Genomic DNA, 24,760 nt, shown 5'->3' on the forward strand with positions numbered 1-24,760 from the left:
TGGTCTATGTATACAATGGAATATTACTCAACCATATAAATAATGAAATCTTGCCATTTGCGACAACATGGATGGACCTAGAGGGTATTATGCTCAGTAAAATAAGTCAGACAAGGAAAGACAAATACTGTATGATTTATATATGGAATCTAAAAAACAAAACAATAAATAAACATAACAAAACAGAAGTAGAAATATAGAGAGAACAAATAGATGGTTGCCAGAGGGAGGTGGGTGGGGAAAGGAAAGAAATAGTTGAAAGAAAATAGAAGTACAAACTTCCAGTTGCAAAACAAATGAGTCACAGTTATGAAATACACAGTGTGGGGAATATAGTCAATAATTATGTAATATCTTTGTATGGTGACAGATCTTAACTAGACTTATTATGGTGATTATTTTGAAATATATAGCAATATCGAATCACTATATTATGTAACTATAAGATAAATACAATGTGATAAATGTAATTAATACTGCTGTATGTTATACATGGAAGTTGTTAAGAGGGTAAATCCTAAGTGTTCTCAGTATAAGAAAAAATACTTTTTTTTCTATTTCTTTAATTTTGTATCTATATGAGATGATGGATGTTCATTAAACTTAAATTCCATGATGTATGTATGTCAAATCATTATGCTGTACACCTTAAGCTTATATAGTGCTGTATGTCAATTATCTCAATAAAACTGGAAGAAAAATTCAATTGACAAGAAAAGATGACTTTAATAAATAAAACACCAATTGCCTTTTCTTTGCTACTGTCTCCCTTTCTTTATTCCCAAGTTTCAGTATACTTACCTGAATCACACCTCCCAAGAAGGAAACAGCTGCAGCAACACCAATCCTTTGCATCTCAAAGTCAGATAAGCCCAGCACACTTGTGTTACTCTGTGTGGTAAGGTTCTGACTGTTCAGAGGGACAAGCCGTTCCACTGCATTAGCTGATATTAAGGATGTCAAGGCAAAGGTGCCTAAAGCGGGTGGGGGGGATCTTCTGTTAGTAACAGACTCAATAAACATTATTGGATTCCACCATTAAAGTTGAATCCATGTTGTAAAACCAAAACAGATCTATTAGAAGCACTCTCCTCTGCACCCCCACTATTCCACCCTTACTCCATGGAATAAACAGAAACTCACCTTTTTACATACAAATTTCTTCCACATACAGCCATGCCATCTACTTGCTATTCCCTCCTAGGCCATACATTTTCCTACCTCTCTGCAGACCTACATAGAGAATGTCCTCAAAACAGGGATTAAGATCATGGTGTGGATTTGAATCCAGCTCCTCCATTTATCACTATCACGATTTAGAGCACATTACTTTGAGTCTAAATCACCTCATCCATAAAATGCAGGTAATAATGCCTATGTTTTAGAGTTTGAGGAGAATATAAATGAGATGATAAATATGAAGACCTCAATAGGCTCAGTGGAAAATATGACTCTTTGCTGAATCTGGGGCTCATTGACTGAAATTCTTGCTCCTCCAATCTACTTATGAAAACATCCTTGTCTTTCCTGGTCTGGATCAAATTCCATATTCAACATAGATCCATCCCAGATTCCCCAGTCCAGGTTAAATATTTCTATTCCCTGTGCTCTCATAACAGAATACACCTTTATTATAGTATAACAGCATGCTGTGGCCCATAAAATGATGAAACATACCATTTCTGTCTACTGTAACTAGATAAGTTTCAAAGGTATATCCCAGGAATTGTCCTGGCCTCACAAAAATGCAGGACCATTTTCAGTGTGTTCCCCTCTTCCTGCCAAGAGTTCTGATGCTCTTATCTTGGCACAGCATGTCTGAGAATGTAGCCACACCAGCAGGGAAATGCCATTTCCCAAAGAGAGGGTTCAGCAATTTTGGATTAAAAAAACAAATTGCAGCATGGTAAAAACATTCCCCCAACCCTTTACCTAAAGACCTTACTTTGCCCCAGGTCATAAATGACACTGTGTGAAAAAGGGCCTGTCACAAGATATAGACATCTCAACAAATGGTATGCAGCCTCATAGGGCAAGAGAGCCAAGTCAGACAGAAACAAAGTCTCAATGGAAAGCTGACACAGAAAATCCTTTGGTTTTAAAGGATAAGTGAGGCAGTATGTGCTGTGATTCAGAATAGTATGGTGATTGTAGCCTCCAATAAACCTCACCTTAAATCTCAGTACCGCCATCTCAATATCTTTATCTAAAGACAGAAAGCATTCCTCACCCAATGGGGTTGTGATGAGACTTAAATGAAATAATGTACTATACCACATATCTCAATATATTGCATGTAGCTGACACCTAAAAAAAGTAATTTTTAATAAGATTAAAACCAGAATGCTCTGTTATAGTCTGTTATTCGATGTTCACTGTTCTGTTGAATTGATGGTATATAAATACATAGAGCAAATTGCATAAATTCCTCTTAGGGAGCTAAGTCATTCTCAATAAATCATCAATAAATATCAACTGTCATGATCACTGTTCTCATCATAAAGTACTAAATTAAGAACACATCAAGGACCAAATATATATAATGATTAGAGCCAAGATTCTGACATCAAGGATTGGCAATGCCAAATAAGGAATATTTGCCATAGGATCTGCCCTTGCCTTATTTTTTCAAGGTATGCTACAACAGAATTTCTCAAAGTCTTATATTCCTGAAAGTAAAGAAGTGTGTATTTTGGCCTTTAAATCTAGAACATAGAGCAAAATGATTTGTACAAAAGCCACTGAACAAATGACTAGAGAACTGAGAACAAAAATGATCTAGAATTAATTTTTGAGTAGGCCTAGCTTTCCTAAGATTTGAAAGAAGATAAGAAGGAATTGAATGGTAAGAGAGAACAGCCATCAAAAATGTTTTGTTGAGAAAAGAAAAGTGAGTCTCACCTGTGTGTGAGTCACATCCCAAGAACTTCTCTAGAGAGAGTCATTGCCAGAAATGGCTATGGGGTTACTTACTGTGTCAACATGGTTATGGGAGTATTGCCTCTTTTCAAAGGATGACACTTTGCTGTTTCTGAGATAGTTGAGAACAATCAAGGATGTTGAGGCTGCTGGTGACTATATGATGATGTTGTGAATGACATTTTACCTTCTCTATCTTATTGGTCTTGCTTTGTCTTTATCTCCTCCCTATTACTCCTCTGCTCTTTCCTTCAATTTCTCAATGTTTCATTCTGGTTAGGCTTTAAACCTACTAGTGGTACCCTTAAATACCACTAAACCCATCTAGTAGCTTAAGAGTGGGTGGCAAGACCTAATAGGAGGTGAATTGGGGCCTCAGAATTGGACAGGGCTAAGTTCAAATTCCTGGTCAAGGTACCTAACCTCTCTCAGCTTGCTTATTTGTAAGATGATGATAAAATATCTAGCTACAAAATCTGGGTAGAGATTAAGTGATATTTCATATATAAAAACATCTGTCACAATTCCTACCACATTTGGTAAATAATTGTTTGCTTATTTTCTTTTCTTCTACAGAGAATTCTATTGTCTCCCTAATCTTTTCTCTAAATTAATGAACATATTTTTCTCTTTAAAATTTTTTTCTCTAATTTAGAAGATAATTATATCCTACAAATTGTCACATATGGGTTATCTTCAACAATTTTGTTTCCACTGGACTGATACCCAAGTTTCTGTTCTTTTCCTTTTTAGTCTAAGATATGTTCTTTGCAAGTCACAAGAAGCAATCAATGATTTATTCCTTTTTAAAATATATATGTATTTTAAATTAAAATAAGAAAATTTTGCTGTTAAAAATACAGCACATTTGGTGTCTTTATATTCTAGCTTTTGAATTATTTGCTTTTAAAGATACCTCAAGCATTATTTATTATTGCATTTAGTAATTCATTATTGCATTCTGATTACCTGAGTTGAAGGGAAAATCCCAGATAATGTGATTTTTCTTTATGAAAGCAACATCAATCTCTTAATAGTAAAATGGAAGTAGGCATTCCCACACACACATGTATATATATATACACCAAAATAAAGTACAATAATATTATTTAAAAGAAAAATATGTTCTCTATACTAAATGTTTGCAGAAAATTTAGGTTGGTTTCTATAATTAAGATCATAGGAAGTTCAAAAATAGTTTGTGTATTTCTCCTGATATATATATTATATTTAATATTATTAAATTTGTTAAATACAGAGCCTTATACAAGTGGTAATGTGTATATATAGAAATATAATACCATGAGGAAAAAGGATCATTTCTTCTTTACTGATTCTAAAGAATTCTAAATCTGTTGGGATAAAAAGAGAAATGAGGAGATCCAGCTGGCTCTGTCTTTTGGAGAAGTGCTTATGCAGAAATAAAATGCCTTAAGCATTTATTGTGCTATACAGTATCTATAATAAAGCCTGTAAATTATATGTATTTTGAAATGTATATTATTTACCTAGTAGACTACGAGATTCCTATAGCTGTTAATAATATTTGTTAAATCCAAAGTTTTATATAAATAGCAATTTCAAAACCATGTCACCAGTAAAATGTTTATGATTCCTTAGGAAATAAAGTGGTTTATGTAAATACATACTTAGGTATATCAAGTTAAGTATTTTTGACTTCTTAAAGTAATTATGGTCTATTGGGAATTTTTTTTTTACCTTTTCTTTTATCCTTTGTTTAACAGAGGAGATGTTTTGAGTTCAGCTCTAAAAATAATCTGCTTTCTCTTGCTAATGACATATTTAAATGTTTTGAAGAATGAAAATAAATTTCCTAGGAAATTAGGGAGCAGGAAATTTTGAATATAATAGGCTTCAAGAACTTCTAATTTATTATTGTGCTTTTCTCTCTTTACATCAACACAAAAGGAAACTGCATTCTTGAGCAGCTGGTTGTAAAGAGGAAAAGCTTGGGCTTCAGATTTGACCACACCTGGCTTGTAATCCATGCACCTACAACTTAATCTGTGCTCTCACAGAAAACTTTATGAAATTAAGAGGTATTTTTAACCTAAATATGCAAATAATGATGTCTATTTAAAATAATTGTATTAAGATAAAATAGCACATGTAAAGCTCTTAATAAAGCATCTAATAAATAGTACACCTAAGGTTCTCAAATTTAAGTACATATATACATGTGTAGATAGATGCTTTTTTAAAAAAAACTGGAGATTGTGTGAAAATGCTGATCCTGATTGAATAGATCTGAAGTGGGAACAAGATTTTGCATTTCTAGCAAGATTCCACATAAAATTGATCCTGCCGGTTCGTGGACCATACTTTAAGTAGCAGTGTTGTAAATGTCTGATAATTGTTGATCCTATCCTCCATGACAAAGTTGATTATATAAGAAGCCAAATTTACATTAAAAAGACATTATTTTATAGGTTAATTTCTGCATGAGAAAATGCATGTATCAATGTGGTAGGCAGAATTATGGCCTTCCAAATGCATCCACATCCTGTAAATATCTTATGTAACATGTCAAAGGGTAATTAATGTTGCAGATGGAATTAAGGTTGCTAATAAACTGACCTTCAGATAAGGAGATTATCCTGGATTGTCTAGGTGTACCCAGTGTAATCACAAGGGTCCTTTAAACATGGAGGATGGAAGTAAAAGATAATAATCAGAAAGAGATTTCCCTGCTGACTCTGAAAATGAAGCATTTGAGCCAAGAATTCAGGAAGCCTTTAGAAGCTGGAAAAGTTAAGAAAACCAAATTGTTCTCTAGAACCTCCAGAAAGAAATGCAGCTCTACTGACATCTCAGTTTTAGCCCTGTGGGCCTCATTTCAAACTTCTGATCTCTAAAACTATGGGATAATAAATTTTTCTTGTAGGAAATAAAGTTTTCTTCCATAACACAAACTGACCACTGAAGAAATAGACACAAAATGGTATTACTTGCTTACAGACTGATATCTTGCATAAACAAAATGGATAAAATGCCTCTATGGATATTTCCTCTTGAGTACTTTTATTATTATTACCATAATATTTAAGATTAAGGTATCATTTTTTAAAGATAACAGCTTTTATTAATTTTTAGGTAGCAAGTAATAAATTAGACACTTGTACATTAATTATGTTATCAATATAATCATGATTTTTTTTGACATTTTACTATCAAGAAAGCAGCAAATAGACCTTTAAAACTTTGCCCAAGCTCATGCAGATAGCAAACACCAAATGTGACACACACCCAGGTCTATCTAACTTCCAAGCCTTTGTTTTTAACCAGGCTGGTCTATTATCAGATTACTTGTTCACATTTTATTTGGTAATGAAATGCTAGGCAATGTAAGAGATATACTAATTAGAGGGCATTGTAGAACCTAGCTTGGAAGAAACTTAAAAGATTGTTTAATCTAAATATTAATTACATGGAAAATAGTTTTCAATATTTGAGTAACTAAATTTTATAGTCTTTTCCTCAGAGTGCTTATTTTCATTTCATTGTAAATTCAGAATATTTATCCTTCTCTTACAGTCTTTTTACAACTTAAAAATGAACAGAATCTTTAACAATAACCTTGGTTACATAGTAATATAGCAATAAATCACAGTATGTGTTGAGGCACAAAAAGTTAAATGTTTTGCCCTAATATTTGCTGATATTATTTGCTGATAATATTTGCCCTAATATTTTCAGTAGTAAAGTAAGAATTACATTGGAAATGTAATCCGTAACAAATGATCACTTCTGAGTCCCTTCATTAGTAATATGAGAAGCATAAGCATAGACAGAAATTATTACCTGTGGCAACATGACGTCCCATTCCAAATATGGCATAAATGATGGCAGGAAACAGAGACCCATACAAACCAAACACGGGGTGCACAGATGAGAGAACAGCAAAGGCCAACCCTGTGAAGAAGAACCAGGGTAAACAGGACCATCTTATAACCCCAAGATACAGTCCATTACAAAGTAGAATGGATATTGGTTTATTTAATAATGAAAGGAATTATGATTTAATTATTCTACTTGCTCAGTGAAAGACTAGCATCATTGTCCTAAATAACAGAAAATTCACTCATTAGCTCATATTTACATTTCAATTCTAAAACCATTCTTTTTGACCTACTACTTTTTACTTGATTACAGAGATGGCTACAAGAAGACATTAGCTCAGAGTGTCTTCCTGGTAAAAGTGAGAATCATTTGCACATGTTCATTCTATTCACACAATAGCATCTGTGAGATAGGCAGAACTAGTAGCAATACCACTGACAAATAAGAAGCCTGACATGAAAGGTAATTAAGGCTGGGGCAAAAAGGATGCACACATTCAAAGGTGCCTGGTTGGCTGACTAGCCGGCTGGCCTAAGATTGTGTATCCCAGTGTTGGGTCAGTGTGTGAATCCATGAATGTCTCATAACTGGACCCCAGCCTGTGTTCAGGTACAATTTCTTAGAGTGAAAAAAACTCAACTTTGCTTATTCAAAGAATAAGTAAGGTGTACCTTAAAACTGTTAATTTTTGTTCTCCTTAGATACTACTGCCTGCACAGTTTGTTTGTCACAGGCACATAGAAAATTTTCCTAGACATGTCTAAATTACCACTAGCCATTTAAACGTGACCAAAGTGTGCATGAGTATAAATTGATTAAAGTGATCTTGTTTGCCGCTGATCCTTGGCATTAAACAGCTAGTTCTGAGACAGGAGATAGATGGGCTCCAGGATAGAGATTTACAACTTGCCTGCCTATTTACATTCCTTGGGGAGAGAAAAAGATGGGTTTCAGGCTGGACACTTACAAATAGCCTCCTGTTTATATTTCCTGAGACAGGAGATAGGTGGGCTCCAGGTTAGATATTTACAACCAGCCTCCTGTTTGCACTTTGAAATAGAAATAATAACAGAACAGGTTAAATAGCTAGGCTTTGTCTCCTGAGGACACTCTAAGATAACAGTCATGGCAGGAACAGAGAGGGGCTAAACCCTGTCTGAGTAAAGATCAAGAGGTCATGCATTTCCCATCCTTGGGGCAAGGGAGACACTGCACATGCGCAGAAAGGCTCAAAAAGGAGGGGGCACCACCCCATAATATGTGACTGTAAGGCCACTCCTGGGCTGAAATCCATTTTGGAAAAAAGTTGGGCATGCATATTGGGAAGCGTCCTATGGCAGGTCAGGTGTGGAAGAAGAAACCAGATAATTGGCCAAAGGTAAACAAAGACCCTGAAGAACTGCCCTATATAAGTGACTTAACCACCTCTTTACCGCTTTCCTCATTAGGGAGGATGCCCACACCCTTTCTCTCTGGGTGTGCGTCTCTGCCTCACTTCTATCTTAACTAAACAATTTCTTTGTGTTCTATCCCAATTGTTGTGCTATGTCCCTAATAATAAACTTTGTACCTGTTTTTACAGTTTTTGCCTCCATGAGAAATACATTTTTAACTGGGGGCGAGAACCAAGGAAAAATAACTTCTAGCCTCTAGCCTTTGATGGTCTGGTGGCTAAAGTTCCTGGTTTTCATCCAGGCTACCCAGGTTCAATTCCTGGGCAGGGAATTAAGCCACTGCTCACTGCTGCCTCTCCAAGATCAGTTCAGCTAGGTTCTGATAATCCATTCAAGTTTACACGGTTTAATAATAGCCATTTGATTGAGCATAATGGACTTGACAAGCTACAAAAAGATTTGAGGAAGGAGCTGGCATTAGAACCTAGATTACCTGAACATTAGGCCAGTTAATTATTCACACTATGGAGCCTGGCAATCTGGTTCCCATATCAGTACTGTTTACTGTTTAACTTTTACTATTTTAAAGTTAAGTTTAATCTCTTTAAAATAAATAAACTCTAGTTTTACATCAAATATTTTGTTTCAAGAAGTACAAGATATTTCAGTTACAATTAAAATGTATGAAAGATCTACCAATAACCAGTCCCTTCTTCAGTGTTAAAAACCTGCTTGGGTTGCTTGTTTGCTGACAATGTATTCCTAAAAGTCTGGTGAAGACAAATAAAAAGTTGTTATAGAAGAATTAGTGGCAGAGGCTGCTCTAGAATTTCACACAGGCAGGATGAGAGGCAGCAATCTTGCTGTTGAGAAAGGTCGTGTGAAAGTGCAGGTCTCCAAGCTGGGTTAGCATTGTAAAGCTAAACTTTCCCCCACCCCAATAACAAACACCTCCTGGCATTTATTATAGTGTAAGCAACTGTGTAAGAACATTGTGTGCATTAAATCAGTCATATGGAAAGCTAAAAAGCAACTTTTTCTCATCCATTTTCAGAATGAGTTACTTGATAAAAATTACCTATCAAGAGACAGAAATACAGAGTGCTTCCAAGTAAGAAAAAATGTTGCCCACATTTCAGATCACCCAGATCTACTAAATCAGTGATGGGGGGGGAAGGGAAATATGTATGTGGCATATTTAACAAAAGCACCTTGGCTGAATTGCATGGACACTAAATTCTGAGAGATGTGGTAAATACCAACAGAATCAAGTTTGCCAGAAGTACCCTATTTGGCTACATTTCTACTCCACCTGCAACAGCAAACGTAAATACAAAACTAGAAGCAGTCAGAATGGCCATCATCAAAAAATCTAGAAACAATAAATGCTGGAGAGGGTGTGGAGAAAAGGGAACACTCTTGCACTGCTGGTGGGAATGTGAATTGGTACAGCCACTATGGAGAACAGTATGGAGGTTCCTTAAAAAACTACAAATAGAACTACCAAATGACCCAGCAATCCCACTACTGGGCATATACCCTAAGAAAACCATAATTCAAAAAGAGTCATGTACCAAAATGTTCATTGCAGCTCTATTTACAATAGCTAGGAGATGGAAACAACCTAAGTGTCCATCATCGGATGAACGGATAAAGAAGATGTGACACATATATACAATGGAATATTACTCAGCCATAAAAAGAAATGAAATTGAGCTATTTGTAATGAGGTGGATGGACCTAGAGTCTGTCATACAGAGTGAAGTAAGTCAGAAAGAGAAAGACAAATACTGTATGCTAACACACATATATAGACACAGACCTACTAAAGAATGGACGTGAGGATATGGGGAAGGGGAAGGGGAAGCTGTGACAAAGCGAGAGAGTGGCATGGACATATATACACTACCAAACGTGAAATGGATAGCTAGTGGGAAGCAGCCACATAGCACAGGGAAATCAGCTTGGTGGTTTGTGACAACCTAGAGGGGTGGGATAGGGAGGGTGGGAGGGAGGAAGACTCAAGAGGGAAGAGATATGGGAACATATGTATATGTATTCACTTTGTTATAAAGCAGAAACTAACACACCATTGTAAAGCAATTATACTCCAATAAAGATGTAAAAAAAAAAAACAAAAAAACTAGAAGCAGCTGGATTCTCTCCTCTTGCCTTGTGAATAGGTACTTTTTGTTTGCTTTATTACAAAACTCATCTCTCTCTCTATTCATCCCAAGTGAAATTTATAAAAAATTAGTTCAAAATCAGAATTTCTTTGGATCTCATATTCCTATCAAATTAAAATAGGAATAATCATGGAAAACATTTCTAACTGCAATCTTTAAAAGATCTCTTGACCTATAAATGCAAAATATCACCTCAGTAGATTTTACAAGAACGATCTCAAAGACCAGAAATCATGTAGACACTTCCTTAATTTCAAATGACACTGATACTGAGCTTTCACATTAAGCAAATGTTGTACACTCTCAATGAGAATCTACTTCTCTGCTAATATGACAATGAACAATGGCCAAAATAAAGGAATGAACTAATTCAGAAATACAATGCTTTAAATTTCAAGTACCCCTTCCATAGATAAAAACTAAAAAACCCAAACCACCCTCCCATACCCACCTCGAAAAAGGAGAGGAAACTGCATAAAGTTTTCTTTCTCTGATTCATTTATTATTCTGGTTCATACTGTAACCAACATACATATTTTCATACAAACTAAAATATGTTAAATCCTCCAAAAATAATGAAAATACTAACTAGTTAGAGCCACTTACAAATTAGTAGAATTATCTACACTTTTCTCCATGTTTAATAAAACAGGGCGTTCAATTCAATCAGAGCAGAATTAGAACTCTCTATTACTTTGGGGGAAAATTCCTGCAAATACCGATAGATATTTGTATTGTTTAATCTCACTTAGATAAGAGCAAAAGCAGCACAACAAACAAAAGTATAGAAGAATAAAAACAAAATGGGGGGCTTCCCTGGTGGTGCAGTGGTTGGGAATCTGCCTGCCAATGCAGGGGACACGGGTTCGAGCCCTGGTCTGGGAAGATCCCATATGCCGCGGAGCAACTAAGCCCGTGAGCCACGGCTACTGAGCCTGCGTGTCTGGAGCCTGTGCTCTGCAACAGGAGAGGCCGCAACGGTGAGGGGCCCGCGCACAGCGATGAAGAGTGTTCCCCGCTCACCACAACTGGAGAGGGCCCTCACACAGAAATGAAAACCCAACACAGCCAAAAATAAATCAATAAATTTATTAAAAATAAAAAAATTGGGTATTAGGCCAAAGGGTGCCAAAAGGGGACAGAGGAGGAATGAGAGGAGAAACGGAGAGAGAGAGAGATTGATTGATTGATTGATTGAAGGAGAAAACCCATAATGAGATCTTTAGATAGCTGATTATTTTTAAAAATCAAAAATCATGTATTGGTAATGCAAGTCTGATATATCCATTAAAGAATGATCACTAGAAGACTTTGAAAGATGCAATTTTTAAGAAAACATGTTTTATAGGTGTGATAGCGGTTATTAAAGTAGAAGAAACTCCATATTCCCATGTCAATATTATCAGCAGTTTCAGGGCTTATGAACACTCCCCAACTTTTGAGGGACCCTGAGTGTGAAGTTGGACATTTACCACTGGCAACACTTGCTCCTCCAACCCAGGCTACAGTGAAAATGGCTTCCCTAGACAGAGTGCCTGACCCCTGCCAAGGAAGAACACAAAAGCAGGTAGTTAGCTCACTCTGCCTCTGCACTTACCACAATCTCTTGGCTGAGATTGCTAGAAAGTGACCAATCACTGCTAGTGAGAATGAGAACTGTTTATCACAGAGATGATATTTTATATTTTAAGATACATATTTTTATTTCAGCTTCAGACCAGTTTTATTTGGATTTGTATGATAGCAATTATTTAGAAAATTAAAGAAACCTGGAACTGCAAAGGATCATGTCTAGAAATTGAATAGTGTATCTGAAGTTGTTAATTGGTGCTGGAATTACATACAGAGAGCTGCTCTATTGGGGACTTTATATTTTCTTGGCTTAGTGACCCCACTTCTTTATTGAGAGCCCAGGCAGCTAAGACTCAGAGGCACTGGTTTATTCCCCTCAAGCATGAATACAAGAACAGCAGTATTTCATAGACTGTAGCATTTAGTTATGGAGCTTCAAATACTACCCAGAAAACTACAGTTACCACAACTCAATGAAACAACTATTCCAGTAGAATTCACTGCTCCCAGAATGTCAATCCTTTTCATGAAACACCTTTGGGCTTTCTTAGGGGTTGAACTGTTCCCCACTCTGATTCATATGTTGAAATCCTAATTCCTAGCACCTCAGAATATGACTTTATTTGGAAATAGGGTCATTGCAGATGTAATTGTGTAGGAATTCACAAGGTTGTAGGATGCAGTCATCCCAGAATACAGTGGGTTTATAATCCAATATGACTGATAAAAGAATGCCATATGAAGAAACATAAGCACACAGGAAGAATGCCATACAAAGATGAAGGCAGAAATCAGGATAATTATTCTGCATTCCAAGAACACCAAAAGTTACCAGCAAACCACCAGAAGCTAGGGGAGTGGCACATTAACAAATTATCCCTCACAGCTCTCAGAAGATATCAACTCTGCTCATACCTCGATTTTAGAATTCTAGCCTCCAGAACTGTGGGGCAATAAATTTCTGTTGTTTAAGTCACCCAGCTTATGGTATTTTGTTACAGAACCCCTAGCAAACATACAAGTATTAGTTTTTGGAGGGAGCAGAAAGTAAGAGGTCATTTGATGCTGTGGTGTTCAATCTCACATTCTGAACAGGACTGAAACACTTATCCTTAAAAAATATTAAATAATATTTCCAACTTTGAACTTCCAATTCATGATCCCTAAATCTATATAATATCATTAAAAATTTGTATTTTGAATCATCTCAAATAGCATCTAAGCAATTTAGTTCCTAAATAATGAGTGTCTAGAAATTAAGTTGCTAAATGTTAAAGATAGTCTTCTGAAGACTGCTTACTCAAAACTCAGAAGTGAAAGGTAAAGTCCCATTCAATCTCTATTATACATGGTACCATCACTAGAAGTTGTGTTGGCAGGAGTCTCAAGGGCACTATTCTTAGTACTCAGCTTCTATAACTTTAAGGAAATGGAGCTTACTGAGTGTCTAAAGGCAAATGTGAGTAAATTTGGGCCAACCACATTTGGAACAGTGGTCAGTCTTTCAAGGCTTTGTAGAACTGAGTTTCTACAAGAAGCAAATTCTTCCACAAGAAGTAATACAAGTTAATTGTCTCATTACTTTCTCCAATTTCTAGTACACAAGAAAGAAAATAGTTGTAAAAATACTAAGAAAGCTGAACCCATGCTGACCTGCTCAAGCAAAGCTCTTACAGGTTCTTGGCCTCTGCAGCCAGCCCACATCTAACCCCACCTGCTGCTAGATCATTCAGTAGCCTTGTGTAAATTAGAAAAAGGGACCCCCTGCTAGATGATCTAACCAACTTTATTTGTGAACAATGACTGAGGAAATGCCACTCTCCAAAAACCACTGATAGCTTCCCCCTATCTTCTACAAAAATGGGAAGCTTTGGTCAATTCTGAAAATGTTCATTTCTCAAAATCATGTTAAAGCACTGGATTCATGTTTTGGAAGTTGCCAAAGAGAAACCAAACAATGATTTTCAATTCTAAATGTTGTGCTCACAGGTGAATTTCTGCATTTGGCTATAGTAGAAGAGGAGATATTTATTTTAAAACCAAAGATAAGATTTTTATCCTAATAAGTCAGACTACATGATAAATCATAGCATTATCCCACCAGAGCGCATCCCTGTGCACAATCACAAGGGAGCTAAGCTAGATCCAGGGAAGAGTCCACTATCATTGAAGAGCTTCCTATGCATTCCTGTTCACATTTGGGAGGGGGCAGCTCAGTGGTGTGGCACCAACCTCTCTGACCCTGACCCAGCCTCTAACCAAGGTGCACACACTGGGGAAAAAGTAAAATCAGCATGGAAGTTCAGCCCCAAGCCCTCAGGCCATAGCTACCTCCCACCTCCACCTCAAACCAAGGTGGAGACTGCCATCACACTCGAGAAACCCAACTTTGTTACTGCTCCAGCCCCTCAGGCCCCAAACCCAATTGGACTGTGATGACCACTGAGCATAGTAGAAGCCTGACATGCACCTGGCTCTGGCTCAGGCCCCTCCAACTCCAGACCACCCACTAAGGTGGTGGCTGCCAGCACAGAGGAATAGGAGCTCACTATCACTTCAGATACAGTTCTCCCACCAAAGACACAGGCACGTGCAGACTACATAGGGATGCTCATACACAAGGACACTGGGAACATGCAGACTGCATAGGGATGCCTTCAAGATCAGGATAGGTAAGTGTTTCACATCATTTCATAGAGTGAGAGAAAGTTAAACAAATTAAGAAGACAGAAGAATATGTTTCACATGAAAAAATAAGAAAAAATCCTGGAAAAAAACCTAATGAAACAGAGATAATTTACCTAATAAAGAGTTCAAAGCAATATTAATAAGAATGCTAACTGAACTGGGGAAAAGAACAGATTAACATAACGAGAATTTTAACAAAGAACTGGAAAATATTATAAAGAATCAGTCAGAGCTAAAGAAACAATAACTGAAATTAAAAATACACAGGAGGGAATTAATAGCAGATTAGGTGATACAGAAAAATGCATAAGTAATCTGCAATACATAACAATGGAATTCACACAGTCAGGAAAGCAAAATGAAAAACAAATTAAAAATAATGAGGACAGTTTAAGAGACCTCTGGTACAACATCAAGCATACTAACATCCACATTATAGGGGTCCCAGAAGGAGAAGAGAGAGAGAAAAGAGTTCAAAAAATATTTGATGAAATTATGACTAAAAACTGAAGAATTAAACAGATGTCCAGGTACAGGAAGAACAGAGAGTCTCAAATAAGATGAAGTTAAAGAGACCCACACAAAGATATATCATAACTAAAATGGCAAAAGGTAAAGATTTAAAGACAGCAAAAGGAAAAAAAGAGTCACATACAAGGGAAACCCCAGAAGACTATAAGAGGATTTTTCAGCAGCAACTGCAGGCCAGAAGGGAGTGGTGTAATATAATTAAAGTCCGGAAAGAAAAAAAATGTACAGCCTAGGATACCGTCTCCAGCAAGGTTATCGATCAAAACTGAAGAAGCTATAACTTCTTAGAGAAGCAAAAAATTAAAGAGTTCATCAATACTAAATTGACCTGACAAGGAGTGTTAAAGGGTCTTCTTTAAGTGAAAAAGAAAAGGCCACAACAAAAAACAAGAAATTACAGGAGGGGGAAAATTCCACTGGTAAAGGAAAATTTAAAGACTGTGGTTCAATGATTGAAATAAGCTAGTACAAAGGTTAAAGAAAAATCAGCTATGATTACAATAAACAGTTAAGGGACCGACATGAAGATGTAAAATATGACATCAAAAATACAAAGCACTGTTGTGGGGAAGGAGAAAAATATGGAACTTTTAGAATGTGTTTAAGTTAAATAAGTATCAGTTTAAAATAAGTAGATATAGTTATAGTTCAATATATATGAACTCTATGGTAACCAGTAATCAAAAACTTACAATAGATATACAAAACTAGAGAGAAAGGAACACAAACATAATACTAAAGAAAATCATCAAACCACAAGTGAAGATACTAAAAGAAGAAGAAAGGAACAGAGAAGAACTACAGGAAAACAAATAACAAAATGACAGTAAGTATATAACAAACAATCAATTTAAATGTCAATGCACTAAATGTACCAATCAAAAGACATAGGGTGGCTGATTTTATAAAACAAAACCAAAAACACCATTATATATGCTTCCTACAAGAGATTCACTTCAGGGCTAAGAAACAACAGACTGAAACTGAGGTGATGGAAAATGATATTCCATGCAACAGGAAATGAAAAGAAAGCTCAGGTAGCACTATTCATATCAAAGTGAACTTTAAAACAAAGTTTATAATAAAAGACAATGAAGGATATTATATAATAGCAAATCAATCAGTACAAAAAGATGATACAATATTCACAAACATATATGCACCTAATGTAAGAGCACCTAAATATATAAAGCAAATATTAACAGACACAAGGATAAATTGACAGTAACACAATAATAGCAGGGGAGTTTAACACCCCACATACATCAATGGACAGATCATCCAGACAGAAAAATCAATAAGGAAAGTGTGGCCTTAAATAACACAGTAGACCAGTGGGACTTAATAGATATCTACAGTACATTCAATCCCAAAACTGCAGAATACACATTCTTTTCAAGTGCACATGGAATTTCTTCAGGGTAGATCATATGATAGGCTGGAAAACATGTCTCAACAACCTTAAGAGGATAGAAATTATATCAAGCATCTTTTCCAACTATAATGGTGTGAAACTAGAATCAATTATAGAAATAAAAATGGAAAAACACAAACATGGGGAGACTAAACAACATGCTACTAAAAAACCAATGGATCAATGAAGAAATCAAAGTGGGAACCAGAAAATACCTTAAGATGAATGAAAATGAAAACACAAATTTCCAAAGTCTACAAGACATGGCAAAAGCAGTTCTAAGAGAATTTTATAGTGATTAATCCCTACCTCAAGAAACAAGAAAAATCTCAAATAAACAACCTAATCTACCATCTAAAGGAATTAGAAAAAGAAAAACAAGCAAAGCCCCAAAGTAAGCAACAGGAAGGGAATAGGAAAGATCAGAGAGGAAATAAATAGAGACGAAAAAGCAACAGAACAAAAAATCAATGAAACCAAGAACTGGTTTTTTGAAAGGATAAACAAAATTAATAAACCTTCAGCCAGGCTCACTAAGACGAAAAGAGAGGAATTAGAAAAAGAACAAACAAGCTCAAAGTCAGCAGAAGAAAGGAAATAATAAAGACCAGAGAATAAATAAATAAAATAGAGATCAAAAAGGCAATAGAATAGATCAAAGGAAATAAGAACTGGTTTTTGAAAGGATAAACAAAATTAATAAATCTTTAGCCAGGATCACTAAGAAGAAAAGAGAGGACCTTAATAAACAAAATAAGAAATGAAAGAGGAGAAATAACAACCAATACCACAGAGACACAAAAAACTGTAAGAGAATAATATGAACAGTTATATACCAACAAATTAGACAACCTAGAAGAAATGGTCAAATTTCTAGAAACATACAACCTACAAAGACTGAATCAAGAAGAAACAGACAATCTGAACAGACTGATTACTAGAACTGAAGTTGAATTTGTAATAAAAAATTCCCAGCAAAAAAAAAGTGCAAGACTGGACTGCTTCACAGGGAAATTCTACCAAAATATAAAGAAGAGCAAATACATATCCTTCTCAAAATATTCTAAAAACTGAAGAGGATAGAACACTCCCAAATTCATTCTATAAGTCCCAATTACCATGATACCAAAACCAGACACTAAAAAAGAGAAAAGAAAATTACAGGTCAATATCTTTGATGAATATACATGCAAAAGTCTTCAACAAAATGTTAGCAAACCGAATCCAACAATATAGAAAAAGATCATAAACCATGATTGATTTGGATTTATTCCAGGGATGCAAGGATGGTTCAACATCTACAAATCAATCAATGTGATAAATCATATTAACAAAAGGAAGGATAAATATCATGTGACCATCTCAATAGACACAGAAAGAGCATTTGACAAAAATTCAACATTGATTCATGATAAAAACTCTCATCAAAGTTGGTATAGAGAGAACATATCTCAACAAATAAGGTTATTTATGACAAACACACAGCTAACATCATACTCAATGGTGAAAAACTAAAAGTCTTTCCTCTATTTTCAGGATAAGACAAGGATGCCCACTCTCTCACTTCTATTTAACATAGTATTGGAAGTCCTAGCCACAGAGATCAGACAAGAAAAATAAATAAAAGGTATCCAATTTGGAAGGGAAGAAGTAAAACCATCACTCTTTGCAGAATGGCATGATCCTTTATATAATAAAACCCTAAAGTCTCCACCAAAAACTATTAAAACTAATATAGAAATTCAGAAAAGTTGCAGGATACAAGATTAACATACAGAAATCTGTTGCTTTTCTATACACTAATAATGAACTCACAGAAAGAGAAATTAAGAAAAGAATCCCATTTAAAATCACATCAAAAATAATAAAATACCTAAGAATACACTTAACCAATGAGGTGAAAGACCTGTACACTGAAAACTATAAAACATGAAGGAAATTGAAGATGATAGAAAGAAATGAAAAGATATCCTGTGCTCTTGGATTGGAAGAATTAATATTGTTAAAATGGCCATACTACCTAAAGCAATTTACAGATTCAATGTAATCCATATCAAAACATCTATGACATTTTTCAAAGCTAAAACAAATAATCCTAAAATTTGTATGGAACCACCAAAGACCCCAAATAGTCAAAGCAATCTTGAGGAAAAAGAACAAAGTTGGAAGTATCATGCTTCTTGACTTCAGAATATACTACAAAGCCACAGTAATCAAAGCAGTATGTTACTGGCACATAAACAGACACATAGATCAATGGAACAGAATAGAGAGACCAGAAATAAACCCATGCACACATGGTCAATTAATCTATGATCAAAATATACAATGGGGAAAAGACAGTCTCTTCAAAAATTGGTGATGGAAAAAGTGGACAGCTACATGTAAAAAATGAAGTTAGAACATTTTCTCATACCATGTACAAAAATAAATTCAAAATGGATTAAAGACCTAAATGTAAGACAAGAAACCATAAAACTCCTAGAAGAACATAGGCAGTATGCTCTTTGACATAAGTCTTAGCAATATATTTTTGGATCTGTCACTTCAGGCAAGGAAAACAAAAGTAAAAATAAACAAATGGGACCTAATTAAACTTAAAAGCTTTTGCACAGCAAAGAAAACCATCGACAAAATGAAAAGACAACCTACTAAATGGGAGAAGATATTTACAAATATGTCTGATAAGTGGTTAATATCCAAAATATAGAAATAGGTCATACAACTCAACAATAACAAAAAAAAATAAACACCCAATTTAAAAATGGGCAGAAGACCTGAATAGACATTCTTCCATAGAAGACATACAGGTGACCAACAGGCACATGAAAAGACATTCAACATCACTAAGCATTAGGAAAATGTAAATCAAAACAACAATGAGCTATCACCTCACATCTGTCATAATGGCTATAGTCAAAAAACAACAAATAATAAATTTTGGTGAGGATATGGAGAAAAGGAACCTTAGTTCACTGTTGGTAGGAATGTAAATTGGTACAGCCACTATGGAAACCAATATGGGGGTTCCTTAAAAAATTAAAAATAGAACTACCATATGATCCAGCAACTTCATTCCTTGGTATATATCCAAAGAAAATGAAAACACTAATTAGAAAACATATATACACCCAATGTTCATAGCAACATTATTTTTATAATAGCCAAGATATGGAAGCAAACTAAGTGCCCATCAACAGAAGAATATAAAAAGAAGTGGTATATATACAGAATGGAATATTACCCATTAAAAAGAATGAAATCTGGACCTAGAGGGTATTATGCTTAGTGAAGTCAGTCAGATAGAGAAAGACAAATACTACATGATCTCACTTATATGTGGAATCTAAAAAATAAAATGAATGAATACAATAAAATAGAAACAGACTCATAGATACAGAGAACAAAGTAGTGGTCACCAGTGGGGAGAGGGATGGTAAGAGGGACAAGACAGGGGAAGTGGATTAAGAGATGCAAAGTACTAGATACTGTGGACAAAGAATGTTGCCTACCATATCAGTAAATAAAAGATGTTGCAGCCATCAGGCCATCAGCCACTGCAGCTGCCATCCCCGAAGGTGCGTCATGGAGAAAAAAACAGGACACTGGCTCTAAACAGTTAAGGTGCATATCAAAGGAATAATTTCATTAAGGCCAGACTCTTGCATCTTTCCATACATAGAAAAGTGCTAAATTCAATAGCTTGAGATGTCCTTTTTTTTTCTCAAAAACTCCTATATATCCTGCTCCTCCCATCCCCTTTGAAACAGTCTCTCAGAGCTATCTGAGAGGCTGTCTCCTGGGCTTTAGTCCTCAGTAAGTCTGCCGAGTAAATCATAATTCTCAACTTTTAGGTTGTGCATTTTTTTCAGTCAACACTATAAAATAAATAAGATACAAGTATATAATGTACAACATGGGAAATATAACCAATATTTTATAATAACTTTAAATGGAATATAACCTATAAACATATCAAATCATTATGTTGTACACCTGAAACTAATATAACATTGTAAATCAACTATACTTCAATAAACAAATAAATAAATATTTTTAAAAAAATCATAGCATTATCCGAAAAACACCCCCTCATTAAACGTATTGCATATGAATAAAAGTTAGTCATTGACAAAAAATTATTTCTTAGAAAGACTGGGTGTTAGTAGTGGAAATGACAGAGTGATATCTTGAATACTGAGCATCAGAGGTATTTTTGTATGCTTCTCAGAACTTATTCTGAGCCTAGAATTGCTAAAAATTTATGCACTTAAAAGTTCTCAGGGACTTCCCTGATGGTCCAGTGGTTAAGACTTTGCCTCCCAATGCAGGAAGGGCAGGTTTAATCCCTAGTTGGGGAACTAAGATCCCACATGCCTCATAGCCAAAAAACCAAAACATAAAACAGAAGCAATATTGCAACAAATTCAATAAAGACTTTTAAAAAAATGGTCCACATCAAAAAAAAATTTTTTTAAAGTTCTCATTGCAAGGAATAAGGACTAAGTACCAATAATTCCATAAATAAAAGAAAGAGTTTAGAATTGGAGAAAATACTAGCAATGAGCCCCAACAAAAGGAAATGAAAGATTAAATCCTGTGCTGCATTCCTTAATCGCCGACTTAAGGTTCATATGGAAGGCAAGGTGAACTTGAGACACTTTTCTAGGTTAACAATTAGAAAGAAGGATGGTTGCTTAAGGAAATATGAAGGTATTGTGCAATTGTCTTCTCCCTCCAACTCTCTCTCCCTCTCTCCCTCCTTGTTCCTCCTAACCTTCTTCTCTTTCTCTGTTTTTAAACTAGTTTTATATTTTCTCTGATTCAAAAGGAGGTGGTGGAAATATTTGGAATCTCTTAACATTGGGACAGTGGGAAGATAAGAATCTTGAGTCACTACAAATGGCCTATCAGCTACACATTTCATTTCTTCTTCAAATGAAGTTATTTGTCCCAGGAATAGAGGCAAACTTGATGCATTTATAAATCTGATAATGAAAGCTAATTTTGGATATGTGCCCACACACGCACATACAAAGTCAGGAGCTGCACACCGTGTGGAATGCTTCTGGGCAGGTTACTGACAGACTGAACAAAGGGCATTCTGTGTGCTACACAGGCCACTGACTTTTAGCTCCTCCAGAGAAGTGGGCCTAGACATACCCTTACTCAATACATGGATTCTGTTTGGAAAAACCTCTGAGGCCTTAGAAATCAAAGTTAATTAGTTACTGCTGACTTCTACATGTTTGCTGAGAATATTCACTTCTCAATTCTAGATAGGGTATATAACCTTTATAGGGTAAACAAAATGGACATGTGTTCCAAGTTGATCAAGTCGCCCACCATAGCTTTAGGCTAACTGAACTTTTCTTGAGTCAGATTTTACTAATAAAGTGATACATGTATAGAACTTCAAAGCCTCAGTGTTTCTGTACTTCCTATGCTCCCATATGATGAAATCCTTGTCTACAACATGGGAACAATGTCACTCACCTGCTTCAGTGTTTGAACAAGCCATTAGCTCCTGTTACTGTAAGATGTTTGCTATGTTTTAACCACCCAATTCCATTCTTCCTTCTTTCATTAGCAGCAAACTAATTTCCTTCAAGAAGCCACTCTTTCCACCTGAAGTACATGGGCTGAGAATAAGGGAATTGACCTCTACCCCAAATCTAGGCATGGCCACATGACTCATCCCAGCCAATAAGAGTTTTGCACTCCCCTCACCATAATATCTGGTTTAGAGAAGGGCACAGGATGTATGTATGTTCAGTGAAATCTCATTATACTTTTATTGGAATTGTTAGATGAATACATAGTTACATAAGAATTACATTGGAATGTATACCTAATGCTGTGTATTACAATACTTTATGTGCTGATTAAACATGGAAATGACCGAATGCCCATCAGTATGAAGATGGTTAATAAATTCTGGTACAATGATGTTATGGAATATCATGCAACTGTTAAAAAGATTGAATTAGAACCATAGCCATTAATCCACTATATATTGTTAGACATGACAGGTTTCAGGCTTATATTTTTTTGTATATACTTTACATAAAAATCCAAGAACAAGGCTACTGGTGTTTCTTATACACCTTTGAAAGATATTTTTTCACCTTGTACAATGAGTTCATAAACCTATACAACTTAATTTTTGATATAGACTTTTTAAAGCAATCTGAACGTTATGAATGTTATAGAAGCCTTTAGAAGATTTTTTTTCTAATGGGAACAAGATAATGACGTTTCCTTTTTAAGTGATCAAAGTAATAGTTATATGGAAGACACACTAGATTGGTGGAAAAAAAGAACAGTTAGGAAGTTACTGCTGATTTCCAGGTAGTCGCAATAGAGAAAAAGACACCATTTCTCAAGGAAATATAGTTCCATCATATATAAATAGATGTTACTCAGACACATAAAAAAAACAAATCAGTTCCATTGCCCTTGGCTTTAGCAGAGAACCCTTTCTTCCTAGAACATGTCAGAGGTCTAAAGTTGATTGATTAAATATGAGCAGGAAATGACAGGAACCTCCTAAAAGACAACTAAAGTCCTGGATTAAGTCACTCAAAGAGAGTGGTCAGATTAGAGTAAGATGAGCAGAAGGCTGGAGGCCTTGGTCAACATCAGAATTCAAGGAGTGAAGGAATTGTCAGATGCATAGAAAAAGAACTAGAAGAAAAGAGTATAAAAAAGCCAGGGCCAGTCATCTGCAGCAACTCCACAGAAATGGTATTCATGAAAAAGAGCAGAAGTGTCTGTTGAATTGATAATACAGGGTTCTGGTGACCTTAAGAAGAGCACTTCTTGGGGAATCGAGGGTGTAGGAACCAAGTGGGAGCAGTTTAAGAAATAGATATGAGTGGAGGGAGAGGAGTCAGGAAACATGAACTAGTCTGTGAAAAACCTTGTTTGTGAAGAGAAGAGAGGGAAAGGCTTGGTGCCAAATGAGGACATGGGATAAGAAAACTTGTTTGTTTATTTTTTTTATTAGTTTTCAGATAGGATAAACTTGAGCACAGGAGTGATCCAGGTTTTGTGAGCCTTAAATCCTACGTATCGTAGGGGCTTCCTAGAAAAAAGATAAAATTACATATAAAATTAATTACAAAGGCAATGTATTTAAAATGAGAAATCACAACAAATTATAAATTTTAAAATGCTGGCAAATTCCATGATCAAATATCCAGAAAAAAATATAATATTTTTATTAACTATTTGCCTGATATACCTGTATAATAGCTTTTCCCCTTACAATTTTAGGTTCTACATTCAATGATTTTTGCAAGATTTTCTATAGAGAGAATAGAAAGATAATTTTGGCTTTCCTCTTGCATATCAGACATTTCTAATACATCATTTCAGTGCTGTTGGTGTTGCCTGTTTCTTGTAGCTCTGCAAAGGCTGTCTGACTTCACATGGTGCAATCTGACAGCTCCTGTTTTTCTCATACCCTAGGATTTCCCTTTTAACACTTGTTCTGGGATTCAACTGTTAATGCCCAGACTCACCTATGCAAACTCAGAGGAGCACTGAGAGGTGAGCCTTTGACCAATGAGAGAGTGAGCAGTCCATGTTTCCTCTTTTCTCCCCACTGAAAGATGGTTTGGAGGTGCAGTTGATACCTTCTCGGGGGTATGCTCCAGTGATAGAGCCATCTGCCTCCCTTAGAAGCAGCCAGCCCTGTAACAGGCATTCTCTGCCCCCTGTCCCTCACTTCTGCTCTCTGGGCTTACCCTCCCTAATAATAAAGTAGTACATAAGCCCTCTGTCTCAGGCTCTAATTTCTGGGAAATCAGAGTAAAGTATATTTAAGTTCATTTTTCATATTAATAGATTAGAAATTTTTATTTTAGCTTTATAAGTAGTTAAAAATATCATGTGAAATTCAAACTGTCAAACTGAAAACCTCTATTAGAACTCTTGGTAACTATAAAATTTCAAGGCATTTCAAGTTTTCTTATGCAAAAACTTAAATACTATTTGAAAATTACAGACATTAATTAACCAGGTCATGACAATGTCCTTTATACAATGCCATACAATGAGCTTTATTTGATCTTCATCAAGTCAGGTTTTTGCGGCAACTTACTCTTAATCAGACCCCAAAAATACCTGCAGCCACTCCAAAGCCACCAGACATAAGAAGCATGGGGGCTTCCCTGGTGGCACAGTGGTTG

General features: G+C 35.5%; 1 protein-coding gene across 1 annotated transcript in view; it reads right to left on the minus strand.

Annotated features, from left to right (window-relative positions):
- Positions 1-24,760, minus strand: part of SLC26A7 (solute carrier family 26 member 7) — a 186,297-nt gene that overhangs the window by 139,367 nt on the left and 22,170 nt on the right. Inside the window, exons 2-3 of the mRNA XM_022584546.2 lie at positions 6,742-6,852; positions 802-974 (exon numbers count right to left, since the gene is read on the minus strand). Coding sequence (XP_022440254.2) covers positions 802-974; positions 6,742-6,852 — 284 coding nt within the window. The remainder of the gene's footprint in view (positions 1-801; positions 975-6,741; positions 6,853-24,760) is intronic.

The sequence above is a fragment of the Delphinapterus leucas genome, chromosome 17 (genome assembly GCF_059928025.1).
Source record: "Delphinapterus leucas isolate spDelLeu-1000000601 "Yukka" chromosome 17, BTC_Dleu_Yukka2, whole genome shotgun sequence".
NCBI lineage: Eukaryota > Metazoa > Chordata > Mammalia > Artiodactyla > Monodontidae > Delphinapterus > Delphinapterus leucas.